Source organism: Pezoporus occidentalis, unplaced genomic scaffold (assembly GCF_034315485.1).
Source record: "Pezoporus occidentalis ecotype Australia unplaced genomic scaffold, CSIRO_AGI_Poc_V1 ctg4, whole genome shotgun sequence".
NCBI classification, from domain to species: Eukaryota; Metazoa; Chordata; class Aves; order Psittaciformes; family Psittacidae; genus Pezoporus; species Pezoporus occidentalis.
The window spans coordinates 12,560,489-12,583,031 of record NW_026915724.1 but is presented as its reverse complement, the minus strand read 5'-3'; the positions used below and the strand labels follow the sequence as shown (position 1 = coordinate 12,583,031).

Below are 22,543 nucleotides of genomic sequence, written 5' to 3'. Positions count from 1 at the left end.
AGAGTTCAAAATGGGGCTTGTTTCTGGTGAGAAGACTACTATAGATATACCTCTGTGCCTCACTGTCTGTGAGTAGGCATCGAATCACAGATTGCTTTGGGTTGGAAGGGACCTTAAAGATCATCCAGTTCCAACCTCCTGCTATGGGCACCTCACCCATAGGTGCTCGGAGCCCCACCCAACCTGGCCTTGAACACTGCCAGGGATGGGGCAGCCACAGCTTCTCTGGGCAGCCTGTTCCAGGGCCTCACCACCACCACCATAAGGAAGAACTTCTTCCTAATATCTTATCTAAATCTATCCTCTTTCAGTTTAAATCTGTTCTCCCTTGTCCTGTCACTACATGCCTTGTAAGAAGTTCCTCTCTAGCTTTCTTGTCTGCCCTCTTTAGGTAGTGGAAGGCTGCTCTAAAGCATCCCCCCAGAGTCTTAAAGGACTTCAGTACAAATAATTTAACATACACACTTCTTTCCTGGAGACAGTGTTTTGACACGCTTCATTTTATAAGCTGAAACACATATTTACAAAAAGGGAATTTGTTTGCTACCTTGTGCTTCCACACGGCCTCATGAAGTTGTGATCCTAAATCAAATGTGCCGCCACTTAATCACTGTGAGAGTGTATTGGTATTTCAGTGAGATGGTGTGACAGAAATACATTCTGATTCATTGTATAGAAGGGAGGGAAGGTAATATATGCCACTTTTAAATCCTGGTTTTCTTTTCTAGCACTTCTCCATGTATTAAACCACCATTTCCTTGGCTCAAACATGGCAGTGGACTCCCTGGAGGTAGAGCTGGGGGCCCAGAGTAAAAGATCCCATTCAGAAAAGCAGAAAAAAAATGAATACAATATATGGTGCATGGTTTAACCGAAAGGAATTAGCTTAATTTTACTGAATTCTTGAAACATAATGAGATTAACTCAGCCAAAGTTCACATTTTAAAAACCATTTAAGCACATGTGGGTGTTTTACCTGGTTTAGACTCCTTAAGAAATGTGTCTCATGTTTCTCATCTCCTTTACCAAAAAACCAAAAATGTATTTAGACACGTGAAATATTTTATCAATTTAAGTTTCACTTAGAGTTTAAATGTGGTTAAAAATAGATTTTACGCTTTCTCAAAGCTATAGAAGAGTGAAAAATTCATTCCTGTGCAGTGCCTGAAACCCTGTGACAGCAGCAGTAGGAGTCTGACCATAGGCAAAAAAAATACTGGCTTTACTGTCTGTGCTGTGGAAGCTGAAGAATGCAAAGATAAGCCATAAAAACATGATTACCTTTCAGTAATGCAAGAAGTGAGCATTGGTACCTGGTGTCAATAGCTCTTCTTACAAAGCATTATCAGTATTTTGATTTTTTTTTAATAATACTGGTTTTATGAGTGCTTTGGGAATCATTGCAGGGGGAGTCAGAAATTGAGAAAGCAATCTGTACACTAGAATTTTTCTGGCTGAATAATTGCACCCACCCAGAGGCTGGATTTCACATTTTTTTAACCATTATTACACCATGTTGTCGTGGTTTAAGCCTTGTTGGCATGTCAGCCACACAGTTTATACTACCCCCCACCCCCACCCCTTGCCCTCCCCCTGCTCCTGGAGGGATGGGGAGGACAATCAAAAGAATTCAACTCCCATGGGTTGAGATAAGAACAGTTTAGTAACTAAGGTATAACACAGATCACTACTGCTACCACCAATAATGATAACGATAAGGGAAATAACAAGGGAAGAGAATACAACACCTCAGCACCCACTGACTGATAACTCGCTCCCCCCAGCCTGACTGAGCACCCACCAATACCTCATCCAACCCCGCAGTGCCCTAGCCATTCCAGGAAACCCTCAGTTACACCCTGGGCATGACGTGCTGTGGTATGGAATACCTCTTTGGTCAGTTTGGGTCAGGTGTCCTGTCTCTGCTTCCTCCCAGCTTCCCCTCCTCCCTGGCAGAGCATGAGGCTCACAAAGTCCTTGGCCAGTCTAAACATTTGAGCAGTAACTAAAAACATCGATGCTATCAGCACCATTCCCAGGCCAAAAGTCAAAACCACAGCACTGCACCAGCTACTAAGAAGGAGGAAAAAATGACTGCTACTGCTGAACCCAGGACACATGTGAAGTACAATACTCAATTCAATTGCTTATTAGTATTTGGAGCAGTTCACCTTCAGTGTATCCCAGGACTGCAAAATGGGACTATACTCCGTGCTCCTCCCTCAATTCCTTATTCCCCCTGGTCCTGAAGCACTGACTGACACTACAAATGAGGCAAAAACAGTATTCGGAGATGAAAGCAGAGGAGTCTGGAGAGGCAGACTGGAAAGAAGAGGTAAGGCTATAGGACTATGCCCTTGGGGTGGGATGCGCTTTTCCATCTACCTCACCTATCATTTGCAATGCTACCCTGGCTGTGCTGAATTTACACCTCTAGCAGCTGTAGTCTGTGGTCCCAGTAGATCCTTAGTGCCTTGCCTCTTGCCGTCTTCCCCTGGGAGGCTCCTAATAAAGTATCTCCTGTGTCTGAGATGTCTCAGCTCGTCAGCCAGCTACCACGTCATCCACTGTGCTCCTGCTACAGGAATGGCTGAAAGTCCCCTTTGCGGGACTTACTTACCCACTACATCCCCTCCTCCTGGACCCAAACATGTGCCCCTGAGGGCTTCCTAAGTGGGAGCTGTGACAGTTGTGCTGTGGTGGTTTGCTCAGACCTGGGTATTTCTGAGACTTGCTCAATGAGTTAATCTCAAAGTAGAGGTCTGAGCGTCTTGCAATTCGTAGTCTACAGAGTAGATAATGGAAACCCAGGGTTAGACTATCATGGACAAGAAAAGCACTGTTATGCCTTATTCTGATACCGGAGGAAATATGTATAAGGGACCAAAGGAAATGAAAGGCTTGGTTTTAATTTTTAAAATGCTACAAATCCTAACTAACACCCATATATTTTTAATGCTTGCTTCTAAAATGTTGAAAAATTCAGCTAACACACATACATTTTTAATTCACATGAGCCTCTAATACTGCAATAGATGTTTTGGTAAAAGAAAAAAACAAGTCCTAAAGAATATGCATTGCACTTACTGCCTAATAAACTGCAGTCTACTCAGAGGTAGAAGAGATGTGTGATTCTGCTCAGTTTTAGCTGCAGTTTCTGTTTCCTTCTCTTTCTTCATGTAAAAGTCAAAGCAGTCTCTAAATAACACCACCACCACTAATAAACATACTTACAATAACGTTTGAGAAAGCAACCCCAACCATCCATAAAAACAATCTTGGTTGCTTTGCTAATATGTCGACTGGAGATAAAGCCACCCAGACTGTAAGAAGCATGAACAGCAACAGAGGTGACACAAGAGGTAGGAGTCCTTCATACAACGAGTTATTCCTCAGTGTTTTCTTCAAATGTGCTCTGTAAATAAATACAATGGTTTTATGGAGTAAGAAAATATATCCATGCTGTTACTGCCCAGGAACTAAACTCAGCCCAAGAATTCATCTTGAAGCACACGAACTACCTGTGCAAATGTGCTGCATACCCAGGTATTTTCTGAGAAATTGTAGGATACTCAAGTAACATTTGTTTCTGGAGTAAAATTATATTGGTTTATTCATATAGCTTCTGGTCAGCTCCACACACTCATCATTGCCTGGCAATGGACCGCTGAGCTTAACACAAAGTGAGCTGCAGTACTCTGTTTTAGTTGTCATCCAAATGCACAGCATGCAGGCTTGCTGTGAATTCAAAATATGTATCTTTTTAGAGGATGAAACTTCTGATGTGAGACATTGAATTACTTCCCTCAACATCCCCCATGTTTTCATGTTTTTCAGAGTCAAGCATGTGGCTGGGGCTGGCACACATTGCTGTTGTTTAGATCTTCAGGTGATGCTGCCAAACAATCCTGTAGTGTTGCCAAAGTGTAGCCTAAAGGGGAGCCTTTTTTTGCTAATTAGAGTACAGGAAAATTTATGATTCATTGTGTTTTCTTGGCTATTTTAAGCTGTCTTCTAAAGGTAGTACTATTAAAGGTAGTGAATGGCTATTTTCTGTCAGCTAGGAAAAAGATAACTCTAAGATGAACGGCTCTTTTGTGTATCTTGCATCTTTTTCACTCAGGCAAAACTCACTTAGAGATTATAAAAGGAGTAGGAGGTTTAATTTATTAAAGGTTACTACCATTGAACCATCTGTTCATACAAATAGCTCAGAAGAGCAATTCTGTGTACTAGGAAATGTTCTGTTTAAAATCTGAACACTTGTATTTGTAGAAACATCTAGACAAAAAAGACAATTCATATCTTTCTCATTCCAAAAAAGAATATTCTTCTGATAAGACAGCAACTGAGGACAGGCAGCAGGATGAGGAAACTGAGGGGATGACTGGAAAACTCAAATCCCTCATCACCAAACAGCTTGTGTGTGCATCCTTTAAGCAAACCTGACCGGATGTTTAAAATTACAGTGCTCCTTCTGTTCAGAGGAATCATAAACCCACCGGAAGGGCTGAGAGAAACTGTGTCGAATGATGACTTGGAAAGGAAAACGCTAAGAAGTCCTGACATGAGAGAAAAGAAAGCAAATACTAAATATTCAACTGGTTAAACGCTGCTACTGCCATGGACTGCCATGCCCATGGTGTTTCCCTCCTTCTCCCAGTGTTCCCTGAACCAGAGTCCCTTGCATCACTGGTCACTAGCCCCCTCCTGCTGCTGCTCAGCCTTTCTGCCAGTCCTCAGCCTTTCCTGCCCCACGTCTCCTGGCTCTCCACTCCTCCTGCCCCAAAATGGGGTAATTCATGTTTTTATTAACTGCAATGTGAAAAGGGCTGTGGAGGAGTGATGTGTTATTGTCTTACAGTCTCTCTAAAATTTAAATCTTCATATTAATTTCCACTAATTCCTGAAGACAGGCAGTGACAGTCCCTCCTCCAGGACACTTAGGACCTGAGAGACCTGATGTGACAGATGAGGGAAATGAGCTACCAGTGCAATGCAGACAGCATTAATGAAAGTAGGCCATCAGAGTATAAACTAGCCATGTATAAAATTCCTAGGTGCAGCAAGCCAGCACTGAGATGTAATCACAGCTTGCCACCTGTCTAGCTTGTATCTGACAGCAATTATGTGCAAACTTCATACAGAGGAGAGTTTTACAGAAGGGTCTGGAAGACAAGAAAGTAGTTCATGGAGTGCAGGGTGATCAGGTACAGACTTTCACCTAGCACAGGTAGAAGTTAAAGTCACATTTGACTGCAAATAAAATGGATTGATTGTAACTACAGAGCTTTCATCAGTGTGAGACTGCCTGGAGAATGGCAAGTAAAGGGAAAAGGAGTTACAAACATGGAAAAGAAACCACTCAGATTCAAAAAATTGACCAGAAAACCCTTTACTACATTATCAGGACAGCATCTGGCTGAAAGAAGCTAGGCTACTTCAAGCATTACATTTATTATTCAAGTGAGGAAACCATTAAATATACGTAATTAAATGGGAGGGAATAGAATTAATTTAATGCTAATTCACTTACCTGTAAATGTTGTATAGTGTTTGTGGAAATGAAAGAAATAAACTGAAACCTGGAAGAGAAAAAGATCAATATGTAGTGAGAGACAGTTCTGCTACATTGATCATCTCAGAGCTTTCTCATATGGTAACAGAATTAGCGTGCTATTTTAAAAATGACTCGGTATTCCTGTACTCATTACTGGACACAAACTGAGTTTGGAGGCTTTAGGCAACAATGAAACCCTCCTCGTTCTTCCAAAAGTTAACTGCTAGAAATAGTAGCTGCTACTGATTTCCCTGAGTAATGAGTGACATTTTTATAATTCTGATGTAGTTAGTAGGTAGGATCAACTATTTGTCATACAGGTTCCTCTGCTGGGCCCAAGAAACAGCATAGCCCCATTGTGCATAAGCTGCTCTCTGTTCATATAGGAAAGAAACCCCAACAAAAACCTTGCAGTGGAATATATAAAGGCAATTAATCTCAAACAGAGCTGCCCACATTACTGGGGAAATAACAGGTTTATAGTTCAATATACTAAGGTTCAACTAAAGATCTGCTTTGCTGATACAGCAGCTGAAATGAGTTCATTTCTGTGATACAGCCATAATTTGAATCAGTGAGGGGCTTTACTACATTTTTTTAATACAGCTGTGACCTTTCTGGAGCTCAGCTTGAACCCACACAGGACAAGTAACTTGCCTTTGCTAATACTGTGTCTATCTGCATCAGGGCTGGTATTACCAATACAGCTGCCAGCAGCCCTAGGGCTGCCAGAAGACCCAGTTGCACCCTGTCTGACACCCACACTGTTCCACTTAAGGGTCAAAGAAGTCCTCCAGCAAGAAGTGGAAGTGCAAGGTTTAAACAAAAAAGCCACAGTATCAGTCAGCCTAACTGGGTGAAAAGATATATAAGACTTATGTATCTATTCTTATCATATCTTAATCTCTGTTTCCATGCAGAACTCTGGTTTGTGGGGTTTTTCCCTATTTTTTGTGTATTAAGGGCTTTTCTCTGGTCTGTTTGCTGCTTGGAGATTGCTCTAAGTAACATGTTTCTGCCTGGCTTTTGTATTAAAAGACATGAGGATTGTTTTGATGCGCTACATTAATACAGAATTCCTATTTTGCTATGGGCAAGTAAAGCACTCTGATGTTGTAAACCTTCTGGTTTTACCTTAAAAAAAATCTCATTTAAGAAACATAGTGCACAGTTTGTATAGAAAAGTAGCAAACTTTAATCTCATCATTAGAAACAATTATTGGAAATAAGGAAAAATAAGAACTAATAGAGGAAAGAACTCATTTCAGATGACTTTGTACTGGGGCTAACATGGCATAGCAGAGTCTTGAGAAACGTCAGTGCTTACCATTCAGTCCTCATCAAAGACATACCCAAGTGTTTAGCATGCTCGGGCCACGCTGGCAACTCAAGAGAAGGAAAACTCAAAAACCAAGCAAGAATAGCGGAAATGAGGGTTGTTGGAAAACAGGAGCAGTAAAAAGGGATACAAGAGATCATCTACTTCTCCATTTTTTCTGTTTGTCTCTTAAAGAGAAGGAATCAAAGAACTGGGAGGGAAAAGAGAATATCCAGCCTGTAAACAATTTCAGGTATCACATTTTTGCTTTTTAGAACAAGTAAGATAAAGAACCCTGATGCTTTACCATGGCAGAAACTCCTTACCCTACAGCTGAAGGATGTGCAACTGAAGGAATATCCAAATAATTTCGTAGCTATATTTCTCACACTCCCATGCTTAGTACCTTCAGAGCGATCTGTGTTTAACGTGCACCCCGGTTAGCTATGTTTCCTATTAGGCAGGGAGGGCTAGTTCAATAAAATCTTGGGTTACGTACAGCAGTTCCAACATCTGCATCACATTAGAGCAGACATGAGACAAAACATTGACTCTTGAGGTTAAATCTAAATTTCCTGCTGCAATCCTGAAGTTTGATTTGTTAGGAGAAAAGCAACTGAGAGTAACAGAAATAGAGACTAGGAATAGAAATAGAATTCAAAGAGCAGTGGCTGCCAACAATTTGTTCTTTTTATGAAGTGCCATTTTAGTCAGAAATAACACACTGACCACAAACAATCCCCCAGTTAGCTAAAAGCCACTTTCAGAATGGGGCAGTTGTACCAGTTACTCCTCTGTATCTTTATATGGCTTCTCTTTTAGCAGAATGAAAGCTGCCGATGCAGGAGGGAAAGCAAAGGGTGTTTCCCTGTTTCTTACGGGATTTTCAAAATTCCATCATTTCCTACAACATGTTGCTTTCCCATCTTTTTTTAGCTAAGGAGGCCTGGCTCGGGGGCTGCTTTTGGTAGTCATTAAGTCTGCCTTTTAATTGGCATTAAGGATCCCATTGTGCCCAGGAGCTAAACTGCGGCTTCCGCATTGCTGCCATTCCCTTCTGATCTGGGGAACAGAAGGTGCAGCATGGAAAGCAAACCCACTGCTGTCTCTGCCCAAGTGATGATGATGATGGAGCTTTTTTGGTTTTTTTTTCTTTTCTAAGTCACAAAACGCACATTATTTTTTTAAATCATTAAAAAATCAAGTTTAGTGCATTAGACATTTTTAACACATTACAGAATATAGAACTTCTTGAGTGTTATTCAAACTACTACTGCTCTTCCAGTATTTTTTAATTCCTCCTTTAGTATTTTCCTGTTTTCAGCTGATTTACATTCTGAGACCCAACTGCAAGAAGACAGGCCCGTATTAAAGGCAAAAATACTAAAGCACAGATGGGTGGCACAGATACAGGGAATTGTTGTGTCACACTAGGCTGAAGGTATCAAGCCCAAATCCTTGGATTTAGGTACAATCCTATAGTCAGTCCCTTGCCTTGCACTCTCTTGACTCTGTTTTCAGAGAAATAAGCATTTGTGAAGCTCCTATTTTGTACATATTAAACAAAAAAAAAACAAACAAACAACAAAACCCAAACCCCAATGCATTCAGGAATTCAGGATTAGAGCCATGCCAGGAATAAAGGTATTATCTTGTTTTCTAGGTATATATATGCAGAAACACACAGATATATACACACACACACAAACATGCATATATATACACACACGTGTGTGTAAAAGGGATCAAAATAGGTAACTCCCATCAATTTTAGTGACAACTTTAGATCCACTGGGTAATTTCAAATTCAGTTCTAAAATGGTAGGATGCCATGTGATATTGATTTAAAAATAAAACCCCAAAACAGTACCACAATACAATTTGTTCCCTTAGTCCTGACTAACAGTGATGTATTTAAGTTCAGTTATATGAGGGCATCTTAAACCCTCATGCAACTAAGCTGAAAGGCTAATGAAGATAGGTTGTTTCTGTGACACACTGCGATTACTTGGTGTGGCTGGTATACCTGAGTTAACTTAGGCATTTGTGCAAATCACAGACTTGTTCCCTGTAAAGAGACAGTATGGCCAGAATTGAGCTGCTGACACCACTGTCAGTTCTAAAAAATGCTATTTCAGTAATTAAGGGAACAGCCCCATGCTGGCATTCAGACAAAGGTAGGAAGCCTGCTGCAGGTACCCACATTCCTGAATACACCAAACTTCACAGACTGTAAACACCACAGCATAAAGAAGCAACCTCAAGAAAGTAGCCAAGACACCTAAACCACTATATTCAAACAGATTATACTACTTCAAAGAAAGGACAATGTTTACCCTATCTTCTCCACACTTTTGCTATCATATGCTGCATTTGTCATTAAGCCCCTGACAAGTGAGCCATCCTTAGAACATTGTTGAGATATTATCTGTTTAGAATTGGTTCTTCCTTATAGCTGAAAGTTCAAAATGAGACAGTGCAATAGAGATGCAGTTTTAAGTGAACACCACAATGCAAACATGGAAATTCACTCAGGATAGAACCCTTCCATCCCTGCTCTGCTCCCTCCAAAAAAAAAGCTTTCCAAATGCATTCCTCCCATTTGGGAGGCAGTGAAGAGGTCTGCACAGACCTTCTCCAGGGCATAATGCAGAAGCTGAGCTCAGTAAAAATCAACTCTAACTGTAGGCAGTTGCAGTTGTATTTCAGCCTGCAAATGAAATACCATAACCCTCCTCTTTAATTGCTCACACCTCCACATAGCCTTCTTCAGTTATACTGCTTGGTCTTCCTGTCTCTGGGTTAATAATTCATCATAGTCAATGCTTCCTCTAAAGAAAAGGGATGTTATCATTTATCTTTTTAGCCACCAGCCAAAAAAACAAAACCCCAAAATTTAGGTCTCAATATTAGCTTGAAAAATATCTTTAAATGCTTTTCCCATGTTTTTTTCTGATTTCTTCCACATTCAGAGCCACTAGACACTGAAAATATCTTAACACGCTGAATGTTTAGCACACTGAGCAGTGCCTGGAAGCAAGCTTCATTAAAAAGTGAACACTCAGAAGCACTTGTAACTTGAACAGCAGCTTTTTATGGCACAGTGTGATGTTTCTCAGGCATGTCTTGAGAAGACAACTCTTTTAATTGGCTGTGCAAACAGATAATTACATATTGAGATGTCCACTAAATATAAAATTATGGTTTATTATTATATAAAAGGGCAAACTTAGAACCACTTAGTAACTGAAAAAAAATAAGCTTAGAAAATTGGTATATGATCGTCAGACTTAATTGAGCCTGTGAAGTCTGAATACATTAAGCAATTGATGGACAGATGAAAAATACACCCAAACAGATCTATACAATATGAAATGACTTTACAAGGATTAAGAACCCAGCATAAATGTAAGCAGTGTCTTCAGGCACAAAGCTGATGCGTGTTTAGCATCTAGGCTACTTCTTGAGTATGAAGTCTGTAAAGGGATGGATTTATCCTGCCTGTTGATTTCATAGCTTATTTTCAATGTCTCAGGAAGCACACACTGCATTTATCTCTCTTGAACTGAGCTGTAAGCTAACAATATTTGGAGGGATTTAGTACAGACTGAGAAATTAGTTTGTTTCTTTGATGTAGTTGTGTTTGCACAGCATGTACACAGCATTCTCTTTTTGGGGGGGACACAGCAAGAACTGAACACCAGAGAATCAGTGTCTTTGTTTGAAAAGCCCAGGCTAGCTTCCAGGAGGACTCCACCAGGTGAGCCCCCTTGTTTGACTCTTCTGGGGCTCCCAGCACCTGTGACATGACTCCTCACAGCTAACACCACCAAGCCCATTCCCACTTGTCATTAATATCCCGTGACACTGCCCTGCCTCCGGCCTTCAGTGCTCTGGTTTTCTGGATTTATTGTTCTGACTGGTTCGGACGAGTTACTGCAAACATGACCTCAACCACTTTTTATATATATATCTCAAGTGACAGGTGAGTATTTCACGCCCTTTACTTCAACGAAGTCTTGTACAATCTGTCACAACAATGCTTTCATAAATGTTAAATTGGTGACAGACCTGTAGAAGCCAACTCACTTTAACCACACTTTTCAAACCAGGCTAGTCAAAGCCTGTTGGAGTGATAGCATTTTGAAAACATAACATTTAACCATTCAACTATCCACCAGTAAGGCAGAACCATCAGCTGCTTTGCAATGGGAACTATAGGAAATCACTACAGAATGACTTCATCCATATGGGACAGAAACAATTTCTAATTTGACTGTGGCCTCCTAAACATTTTCTGACACTGATAAAAAGGCAGGCTGTTGCATAATTACTCACTGCAAGGACTTCTGTGTCCTACTTTGATACATAGACTGTAGGACAGTGTAAGGACAGGGCAGTAGTTTAGATGGATTAACTGTGCTTTCCTACTATGAAGGAATTCAAATACTTGGCGTATTTCAAATCTTGTGGGTTGGTCTCATCATTAGTTTTTTGTTGCTTTTATGTTTTCATTTGTGTGTTTACTCCTTGTTTTATACACTTCAATAGCTGGGAGAGGGAGTGAACCTCAAGGAACACACACTCTGCAAAAGTCAGCACAGAGCCCATCCCAATTCACATCACAGGAAAAAATTCTGACTGCTTTGGCCCCATCTCCAGAAGAAAGTTCAAGTTTCAGCTCTCTGACAGATGTTAGTATTCCAGTCACATTTCATGTTCAAACCTGCACGCTGAAAATTCGCTTCAGCTCTGCCACAGGCATCGGTAGCCAGATGGAGTGGACTCAAATGTGCCACTATCTCTGGATCACAGAACTGTCTGCCTCATGTGCCACACACTGATGCAGCACAACATTTTTGATTCACACTTTACTGGTCCTTTACCCACAATGCTTATTCTTGTGGTTGCAATTAATGAGCAGCAGGAATCTTTCTGTGCATCCAGAAGTCATTTTTCCAACCTGGCTTCCTAAGGAAGCTGACATTTTAACACATAAACATGCCTGTTTATGTGCATGCCATCATAACTTCTGCGTCCTCTGGTCAATTCTGAATAAATTTAACGAACTGAAAGAAATTTGCAATAACTTGCATGGAAAGGAACAGTCAGGTACAGGAAACCAGATATATAAATGTCTCTAGTAAGGAAAGGGTTGCAGCCTGAACTCAAATTTTATTAGACATTATAAAACCTATCTCTTAGACAGCAAGTATGAATGTCCCAAGAATGGAAAATGCTTTATTCAGAACATGTACCTATTAGAGTTCATTTAATTGCAATGTGAGACAGAAACCATCATCAATAGTAATGCTGTTCCCTGAGCTACTATGTTTACCTGTCAGTAAAGACCTTCTTATAAAGTCTATTGCACCACAGACTTCATGTGAGGAATTGACTGTTTTAAAATGCGTATTGTAAATATTTTATATTGCTCTCAACCTGATGGCAGAGTGACAAGGAATGCTAGGCATTCAGGATACCCTGGAGGGGTGAAAATAAATGATAGCTCTCACCCCAGTGCTGCCCTTTGAAGGGACCCTGGTTAGCCAGATAATGCTATGGGACAACTGTGGTTAAATCCCAAGAGAGCTTTTGGAGTGTCATCCACAGGAGCCTTGCTGAGAGCAGAGGTAATTAGTTCCAGCTGAGCACACAGGCACATCACTTTAGAAAGGTCTGGCCGCTTTTGCGCTAGGAGAAAAGGCATTTCTGTCTAGCAGCCAGGACAATGCACTCTGGAAACAGGAAAATGGCCTTCCTCATTTGTTTGGGGTCCAGCTAGGTGTGTGTTTTGGAGCTGCAGGATGGAATTGCATTCACTGCCTGTGAAAATTACAGTGGACAAGTGAAAAGTTCCCATAAAATACTATGCAGAAGTTTCTCTGATTCACAGGGGAGTCCTCCGAGATCTCTGTTCAGCAGCCTGAGGCATGGCCTCCCTACAGGTGTTCACAGCATGCTAGAGAGTTCCCAGGGACATATGTAAAGCTCTCTCTTGGGAAGCTTTCTTAAAACATCTAATCTAAACACTGCCATTGCTGCACTTTTATGTATATCTTTGTGTGGTCTGGCACCTGATAAAAAGTCCATTATTTTCAGGGAGTGAGTGTCACCTGGTGATACCACAGCTTCCTTGAAGGAGGTACATTTTCAGAGTTCATCCTTAGGTTATACGTGGGCTAGTCTTCCTGTTTGATGGTGTTTTTTTTTTCCCCAGAAACCCTTGGAAAGGCGTCTGAAAACCTCCACTCTTGTGCATCTCATTTGGATGCCTTTCCACTATAGAAGGTACTAGATAGAGCCCAGCTGTTCCTGGAGAAGTGACGGCTCAGCAGCTAAACTCCTGTTGTGTGCAGAACAGTAAAAGTGTGAAATGAATGCCAAGTATTGATGGAGTAGCTACAGGTTCATTGTTAGAAGGACCACTAGTGACTACTAAATGCCATCAGATGGTTAAGGACAGCCAGTTACAGTTTAATGGCTCCTCTCAAGGTCCTGGGAAACTAACTCATAAAAAGCATCAGGGGCCCACTACATCGCTTTATTTTTTAACTAGCCACAGAGGCATTTAACTGAGCATGCCAGAGAGGGGGCTCTCTGATACAAATGGATCCGGCTGAGCAAGACACACTTGCTGCAGCCTCTCTAAGGGAGAGAGAATAATTTTGTCTTCCTGTCTGCTTAGCTGTTGGTGTAGGTTACATCAACACTTTTCCTGCAATCGCAGTGGAGTCCCACAATTTACTGCAAGCTTCCAAAAACTTTATATATCCATATTCACTGCACACAGCTTCTCCAATGATAACCGCTATTGCTGAGCTGAGATTCAAACCTGTGCTTTCTGGATCAGCATGATCCTCAGTGGAAGGAGTCTACCTTTTTTTAATATTTAAATTTAGTGTCTGTTTTTAAGAGATTTACCATGCACTGTGACAGTTTTGTAACATAGAGTCAAGCAAGATCATTTCTTGCATACTTTAAGCCCATATTTAGCTATAATTAAGCTGCAAGAGTGGCCCTGTTAATGGCATTGTGGAGAGAGTGTGAGAGTGTGTTTTAAAATAAATCTTTTGGCTCTTACTTATGCCTACTCTGCTGAGGACAATGCTGGAAGAAATACTCAATTCTCTGCTCACAGTTCCATTCATGCAAGTGTACCACACGAGACGGAAGCAGTACTTCTTTCTAATGCTAATGGAATAGTTCATCAAACCTTGCTTTGCAGCTGGTTTTGGTAGAATATGAAAAAGGATGCTCACTTCTGCAGATTTGATGACATTGACATGCTTTCCTAGCACAAACCTTCCCAATATGTTGAGCAGTTTGAATTAAACCTTCACCCATGGCTTCCCAAGCACAAGGGAAGACATCAGTGTACTCACTGAACTGGCTGTCATGTGCCTTAGTGACAAGAACAAAAGCAGCCATGCATGTAGCACAGAACAAGCGTTTTCAATGGACTTGCCCATGCTAGCACATCATGCCATCACAGGCCTAACCTGCTGCTTGTGAGCAAGCCAGCATCCACCTCTCTCGGACCTGTGATACTTCTTCAAGGGCACAAATCACTCCCCATCCGTCTGCCCGGCCAGCCACCAGAGGGCATGTTATAGCTGCACCTCTGACAAGCTGAATAAATCATGGCTTACTGAAAAGGCGACCACTGTTTTATTCCCACTTTCTTTCCTTGTTTTCCTCAGAGTGCCTAAAACAGGCCTGACAAGAAAAAGACTATACAATACCCTTGGTTACACAGGGTCAGTTTTACTCTGGGTAAAGCACAAAGGTCTGCAAAACCATGTGCTTTTATACCTGTAGTCACTAGAAAGCACAGCTTGAATGCAGGGTCCTTTCCAATCTGGCAATTCTAGGAAGCACTGCTGAGACTGGAGGCAGTCCCTGCTGAAGACCTCACCATGTCAATGCAGTGGATTCAAACGTCCCCCCTGAAATGCTCAGATGTCTCTTAGTGTCGGCATTGGGTGGGCACCTATATCCAAGTTCTCCATTTGGCTCAAGGACTGAAGAAGCTTCTTGGGATGCAAGTCTAAACTCTCTGTGTCAAACAGGGGTTTTTTGTTTCCTCTTCTCATCACTTGCATGCTTATGTAAAAATCCCTCAAATTTACATGCTAATTTATTCATCTTACAAGCAACACACCAAAGCCATTTTGCACACACACATTTTTAGCTAAGGCTACCATGGTTTTAAATAATTAAAATGTAACTGCTCTCGTTCTCAGTCTAGCTATAGCAGTTGAAAAATGTTCAATGCTTATTTCAAACTGCACAGATAGTATCAGAGGATGAGCAAATAGACTACTGCTGTGTATGAAAAATGCATCACTTCAGCTCTGAAAGTAAGTCTAAAGAAGAGCTTAGAATACACCTGGTTCTTTTCAGATCTACTTTTGTGCCTTATAAGACTATTTAATGATGTCTTCATTCCTTCTATGTAAAATGTTTTGGAGCATAGTGTGCTGTAGGCCAAAACATTAAACTTATAATATATGTAAATGTGAGTGACATGTTTCAGATAAGGAACATTTTTTGTATTATTTATGTGTAACAGTTAGTAATTCAGTGAGGAAAAATGTTTCCAAAATTATCTCCTTTCTTGAAGTTTTCCAGTTTTTGTCTTTTAAATCAGCCCCTTTCATGTGGACTTTTTAGACTAAACAACACAAAATAAAAAGAAGGAAATAAAAGAAATATCTTGTCAAAATAATTAAAAAGCAGTACAGTTTTGCATGGATTTGGACACTTACCTATAAGTAAGATTACTAATGCGTCTGTAATGTAAAAACCAAAGAGAAGAGGCTTGTGCCAGACTTCCACGCCAACAGAACCTGTGAGCAGATATGCTGCTATTAATACCTATAGGAAAAAAGATAATGTAGTTTTAATCCTTTACTTCTAAAGACACGGAATTTAGCTTATCATTTTAATACAAGCTGTTATTTTCCTCCTGTCTCCACAATACAGGATCTTATGCTACCATTCCAAAACATGTACTTCTAAGCAGTGAAGCAGCTTTCAGGGTCACAAACAGAGTTATTTAAAACATATGAAATGTGGGGAAAACATGTAATTTCCCTGCAGTGTGTGCATCTGTCTGCATTTGGTAAACATTACAGACTTACCTTTTCAAAACACAAAAATCCCTAAATCCCTTTCTAATGTCAGGTCTCCCCAGTGTACATACACTTTCTTGTATCTGCATACAGACTTCAGAATCGGCAATGTGGTTATTCTTGCAGCTCAGCCCCCTGAACTGATCATATCAGAATAACTGAGAGAGGAAAAAAAAACCTAAGCTCACCTGAAATAATAATAATTGATTTCATGTGAATAAATAAAAAGGAGAGTGAGCTGAAGCCCTCCCTGATGTTTAATTTGTTTGAAAGATAGCATCATTACCGGGCACAAAAAGAAACACGTAGTCAAACATCATTAGGAGTGAAAGGGCTCACACATAAGACTCTTGAGTCTCTCTGAAGCGCTATCCATTTCAGCAGAGATGTCAATGAAGTTCTTACTCTCTTTTCAGAGATATTTCTGTGACCCGGCTGAGGTCAACAATCTTAATGCTGTCAAAACTCTACAGCTCCTATGGCGATACATTTCACATTGTATTACCTGTAGCACCTCATACATGGTACAAATTGGAGAAATCTTGCCATTTTAGGTGTGTAACATTCAAAAGCAGTAATGATTGTGTTGCAGTGGTTCCCAGCCCTTGTCCTTAATCCCATGTCCTCAAGAGAACATGTTCTACCTTGAAACCTGTTTCTTGGCTTAGCCCAGGCCACCCGCTTTAATTTAAAGATACACTGAAAACCTCCTTTTTAAGATAACCTGCTGCTTAAGATCACAGATTAGTAACAAACACTGATGTTGCTTAAACTCCTTATTACGTATAGATATTACTATATTTGACTTCACTTGCTTCTCTGTATCTATATTCAAGATTCTTCTCCTATCAGTATGTAGCTCTTCAAGAGTTTTCCTTGAATTGGCATTGCCAGGTTGGATGCTTGATTCACCTGTGCAAGAACAAGCAGCACAACAGATCTGCAGCGGAGAAGCACTAGTATGAGAGTTACATCTTGGGCCATTGAAGACAATGAGTCAAATTTTGGTCTAAATGAAGGACATGTATCATGTGTTTTGCAACTGACTACAGCAGAGCTACCATTTGGCTTTCTCCAGAAATTGCATTATGTTATGCATAAGACATGACGGATGGAATCCTGGCCCCATCAAAGTCGATGGCAAAACTCCAACTGGTTCTAATGGAGCCTGAATTTACCCTCACAAGTTGAATTCTCAACAGACTTTTTTGGCAAGTGATAAAAGAGGAACTTCGACGTTATCCGTTATTACAGTCAGTGCTTTTGGCAATGCAGTCATAAGCATCCCTGTCAGATGTCAGCACACCTCTAGGAACAGTAACATTGATGCAACAGGCTCTGGGGGAAAACCCCTGCCCTGGGATTTGGTGATGCAGCACTCACAGGTTAAGATTGCCTCTGATTTAACAGTGGTAGGGTATGAAAATACACTCATTGGCTTCAAATTTTTGGTGTGTTCTTTTTGAAGGAGATGTAACTTTGACTTCACTGAGGCAAGTCCCAAAGACCTCCTTTAGAAAGCTGGAAAATGGCTGTGCCCCTTGATCTAAGCTATAATAGCAGCTGAGTAATTTTTTACTCCTCATCTCTCTGGCATAGATCAGCTTTACTACTTTTCAGATACAAATGTAGTCTTTAGTAAGTAAAAATAATTGCAACCTTTTGCAAAATGGCAAGTCCAAATTAAATACCACAGGTCAGGACTATATAGCAAGTTAGTGTCAGACATATACAATCTTGGATTCAACTGCAGCATCTGGCCAGGAAAATCTTTGGCTTGCCAAGGTCTTATCTATGAGGAGGAGGAGTACTTATGCAGATAAAAATCTGTTAATTTGTAGGCCATTTGATATGGCTGAACAACAGGATAACTGGCTCCTGAGCAGTGGCTCCCTACCTTGCCACAGTTCTGTAAATCACAGCAACATAATCACATTTGTCCCTCTGTAAATTCAGAATACTTCTTTAATGTGGCACTGGGAAAATTCTATATTTTTTCTTCTTCCTAATGATTCATCATTTCTGTTTTACACACAGGTACATTGAGGATGCTGTATGATGTACCACACATTTAAAAATCAAACATTTTTTCATTGTTTTGAAAAAATATTCTGGCTGTGATTTTAAATCTTGTATGATTCCACAAAAAAAAAAAAAACAACAAAAACAAAAACAAACAAAAAACCAAAATAACCAAAATCCCCACAACTTTAATTTTACTGTAATATTCAATTTCACAAGTGTGTTCCAATAGTATTAATTGTTCAGGTGTTGAAACGGTTTCCATTAACACAGGGCTCAAACTGTCTGTGAAAATGAGCATATGGCAGGAAGCCTGAAATTTCATTTTATCAGGAAAGTTTTGTCTTTAGGTATTAGTTTTCTTTGATTGGGCTTGTGACAAAGTAAAAATGTTTGTTTTCACAAGATGTATCTGAGAACTTCTCACAGAACATAGCAAAGGTTTATTTTACAGACTTCTCTTCGTGACTTTTGGGGGTTTTAATAGGTGTGCTTACTCTAAGGTGTATGAAAAGTGTGTAGATGGTGTAAAGAGGCTCCTCTCCTGCATCTTTTTCTGCCCACAGAGGAGTTGGCACAAGGTAGCTCCTTGTGCTGGAGAGGGGAGAGAGGGGGAGAGTTTTCACTGTTGCAGACACCTCCTCCTTGATTCTGAATGCACAAAGCAAGCATTCCTCTGACCACGCATCTCTCAGACACGTCACAGACATTTTTCAAGTTTACCAACCGCAGCTTCCTATAAACAGCTGTCTGCTGTAATCAAAGCTAATTGGAGTGCCAATTACAGCCCAGCTACCGTAATTAGGTGCCCAATTCTGATGAGTCATCAACTCGCAGAAAACTGTGATCTGCATAAACCCCACGGATTTCTCTGTCTACAATGAGGTGTTTTTTCATGAGCTCTTCTAACACGGCAGTGAACACAGAGCCAGGGAGTGTTTACATACAGCGGAGCTGACTCAGCAGCGGTGTCCTGGGAGCTACATGCCAGTAATGTTTTCATTAAGGTCAACAGTTACCTATTTGCACACTTATACTAATGACTGTATTTCCTGACCTTTGTGGTGATAACAAAGTCCAAAGTTCCTGGCTACTATCAAATTTAAAAGCAGAAGCAGAGGGCTAGACTACCTGAATGTCTGACATGCCAATGTGATAGCATCATGTTGTTGGTGAAGTTACTCAAGACAGAGCAGAGAGGCGCATTTATGCAGCAATTCAGCTAGGAATGCCACAGAGGAAATAGTGAACTAAACGCTGGGAATCAGTCTGAAAGCAGCTTGTGAGTGCTACCACTCTGCCTCTGAATGTGGCTGTGGGAATATCTGGCAGGTAGGTGGCAGGGGAAAAAGCAGCAAAGGGAACGTTACCTTTCTTACTCATCATCAGCCATTTGCTTAGGTCCTCAGCATCCTCATCACCTCCAAGTAGCTGGAGATGAAGAGCTACCTTTAATAGTGGGTGCATCATACAAAATTTGCTGAATTATTGTACTGCCTTGCCCCTTACAAAACAAGGGCAAGGCAATTTTTGTAGGGGAATTAAGATCTTTTACTAGACTGGTGAGTACAGCTGAAAACAACCCAAACTTTCCACTGTGCGTGAAATGTAGTTTGAACTAATGGAAAAAATACTACCTTGATCTACAAGTCCTGTCTTTTCTTTGTTCATGGGCAATCACAGCTACAAAAGCTGATTTTCACAGGTGGGTAAACTGACATACAGAAAATTCAGTAGCATTGTCTTTCACTGCTGCTGATGATTGTGCATCAAAAAAATCCTTACATTTATATCCTTAGCATTTAGACTGTAAGCAAATCATCACAGAAGTTACTAGAAATGAGCATGTGGGACAGCAATTCAGTATCAAAGGGGGACAGGAAATAGCAGTTGTTAGCACCTTGCATCCACGTTAATCAAAGCAGTTTGCAAACTTTCTGAAATCCAGCCTCACCACAACTCTCTCAGGCAAGGAAATGTTACTACCATTATTTCCCAGATGGGAAAGCAGTGACAGAGGCATAGGTCATGAAAAGGCACTGACAACAGCACTGCTCCCCTAATTGATACCCACTCCCACATTTAACCACGAATATCATTCAGATGCTGTAGCAACCTAAAAGAGCTTTCTAAACATTCACATGTATATCTACAGTGATCATCTGAGCAGCAAATGAAATAGGTTTGAACATAGATGTTCCTCTCCTGCTGGAAGAACTTCACTAAGAAACCTTACACAAACATGGCTGAACCTTGCAGACCAGCTGGCTGCCTAATGTCCTAGTCCTGAGCCAACTTCTTCTCCCAGGACCTATTTTGTAGGGGACGAAACAGATGTACCACACCTGGACCACCATCTCAGTTGTTCTCAAACCACTGGATTCTGATTAGGTTTACAGCAATACATCTGCAGCCATTAATTTAAATACTGTATTTCCATTAAAGCACATATTTAAATATCTGTCAAACTTATTTTCAATTATATATATTTGGCTGTACCTTTCATCCTATGCCTGTGACAGGAAGATTAGAAGACTGGGACTGTGCTTCTCAGGCTGCAAGAACCTGGGTATCTAAGAAATACATAAGACAGCCCAGAAATCCCAGTGCTAGGCCCTTGGCAGTGCACTGAGCTTGTTACTGCTGCTGCTAATTTCTGCCTGGAGGCCACCACTCACCATGGTACCCTGGCATGTTTCTGAAGAGGGCCACCTCAAGCAGGGCTGTAAGCCAGTCAAGAACTCAGACGGACACTGGCTATAGGCTGATATGTAATTCACATTACTGAATGCCATTCCCAGAGTGGAAACCTCTAATGGTATGACTTACTTTTTTTCCAAGGGTAAAACTCACTTGAAAACAGTTGATGCTTGCTGTATAGGTACAATGCTGCTTCCATCACCACATTTGATGGAAGAGGTAGAATTGAGAATGTCTAGTGTTGTATAGCTGCATAATTACTATTAATAAACACTCCTTGAACTAATTCACATACTGCCTCGGAACCCAGCGTTGGTGAGAAAATTGCTTATGGCTTCAGATAGCACAATAATTTTTGTTAATACCACAAATCAAATGTAGTTAAATGACATTCTTACGAGCATATCTGACTGCTAGGCTTGCTGCAAGCCTTTTTTTTCCTGAAAGGCAATGAATCTCTAATGCTGACAATTTGCTTTAGAGCATCCCTTCCTTGCAAATGCAGGAAATATTTTTGAGTTACTTTTAGGGTTATGCTATTTCACATTCAAAATCTTGGCCAAATATATTTGCCTTGAGCTCTGTTTTTCTATTTCTGTAATATTATGAAAACACTAACACAGTTAAAAAAAAATAAAACCAAAGCAGGAATGATAAATACTTACCACTTGGCTTATGTCATATCCCCAAGGAAGGAAAAGAACTCCTGTGTTATATTTCTCCCAGTGTGAACACATAAAGTTAAACAAGACAATGCTTAAATATATATACATTGTATATACAGAAATTCCACTCCTCCCATTGTCCCGGGAACAGACAGAAAAAAACGAAAGCACAAAAATGGAGGTAGCCCAGCTATCCAGCCCGTGGTCAAATAATTCTCCCAGAGGAGTACTGGATTGAGTCCTTCGAGCATGTTTCCCATCTATGGAATCTAGAAGGATCAGGAAAGGAAACAAATAAAGAGTTAGAGAACAACAAAAGGAGTAACTTCTTTCACATACACTTCACTACTGCCATATATAACGTATGAGAAAAATAAATCAAAGACGGCAAACTGAAGCACAACTGTGGCTTCAATACCAACATGTTAGGATTGCTTGTAAAATATTTGCTTCAGTTGTCAAAAGATTTTTCTGTCCTTACCTTCACTCTTAAACTAAATGCCACCTTTGTTGTGAGCTTTAGAAAGACATTCATAATTAGTTGTCCTCAGTGGTCTTTAAACACTTTAATGTCAGTCCCTATGATCAGTTTCTCAATGAAAGCACTGAAAAGTGTCCACATGGGACTTCTTGCCCATGTATTGGTGTTGTGAACCCTCTGAGATTTCAGACCACTTATGGAGTAGTATCACTAAGGCATTTAGGTTGCCTGATGCCAAATGCCTCCATGACTAACTGTTATGTGGCAGCCAAATGTCACAAAATGTATTTGTGTGTGTACCTGCAGAAGATGTTTTAAAGAGTCTTTTGGTTGAAATCTTAAGGTGCAAGAGCCAGCAGTGTGCCCAGGTGGCCAAGAAGGCTAATAACATCCTGGTCTGTATCAGAAACAGTGTGGCCAGCAGGGTCAGGGAAGTGATTGTCCCCCTGCACTTGGCACTGGCGAGGCCACACCTCAAATACTGCGCTCAGCTTTGGGCCCCTCACTACAAGAGAAACTTTGAGGTGCTGGAGTGGGGCCAAAGAACCACAATGAAGCTGGTGAAGGGTCTGGAGAACAAGTCTGATGAGGAACGGCTGAGGGAACTGGGGGGAAAAGAAGGCTCAGGTAAACCCTACTGCTCTCTACAACTACCTGAAA

The 22,543-nt window shown here is 40.7% G+C and overlaps 1 protein-coding gene across 1 annotated transcript in view; it reads right to left on the bottom strand.

Moving 5' to 3' along the window:
- LOC134171331 (ethanolaminephosphotransferase 1-like) overlaps nucleotides 1-22,543 on the bottom strand; it is a 53,080-nt gene that overhangs the window by 3,411 nt on the left and 27,126 nt on the right. The window contains exons 5-8 of the mRNA XM_062633474.1: nucleotides 21,403-21,671; nucleotides 15,650-15,758; nucleotides 5,537-5,585; nucleotides 3,235-3,415 (exon numbers count right to left, since the gene is read on the bottom strand). Of these exons, the coding sequence (XP_062489458.1) occupies nucleotides 3,235-3,415; nucleotides 5,537-5,585; nucleotides 15,650-15,758; nucleotides 21,403-21,671 (608 nt within the window). The remainder of the gene's footprint in view (nucleotides 1-3,234; nucleotides 3,416-5,536; nucleotides 5,586-15,649; nucleotides 15,759-21,402; nucleotides 21,672-22,543) is intronic.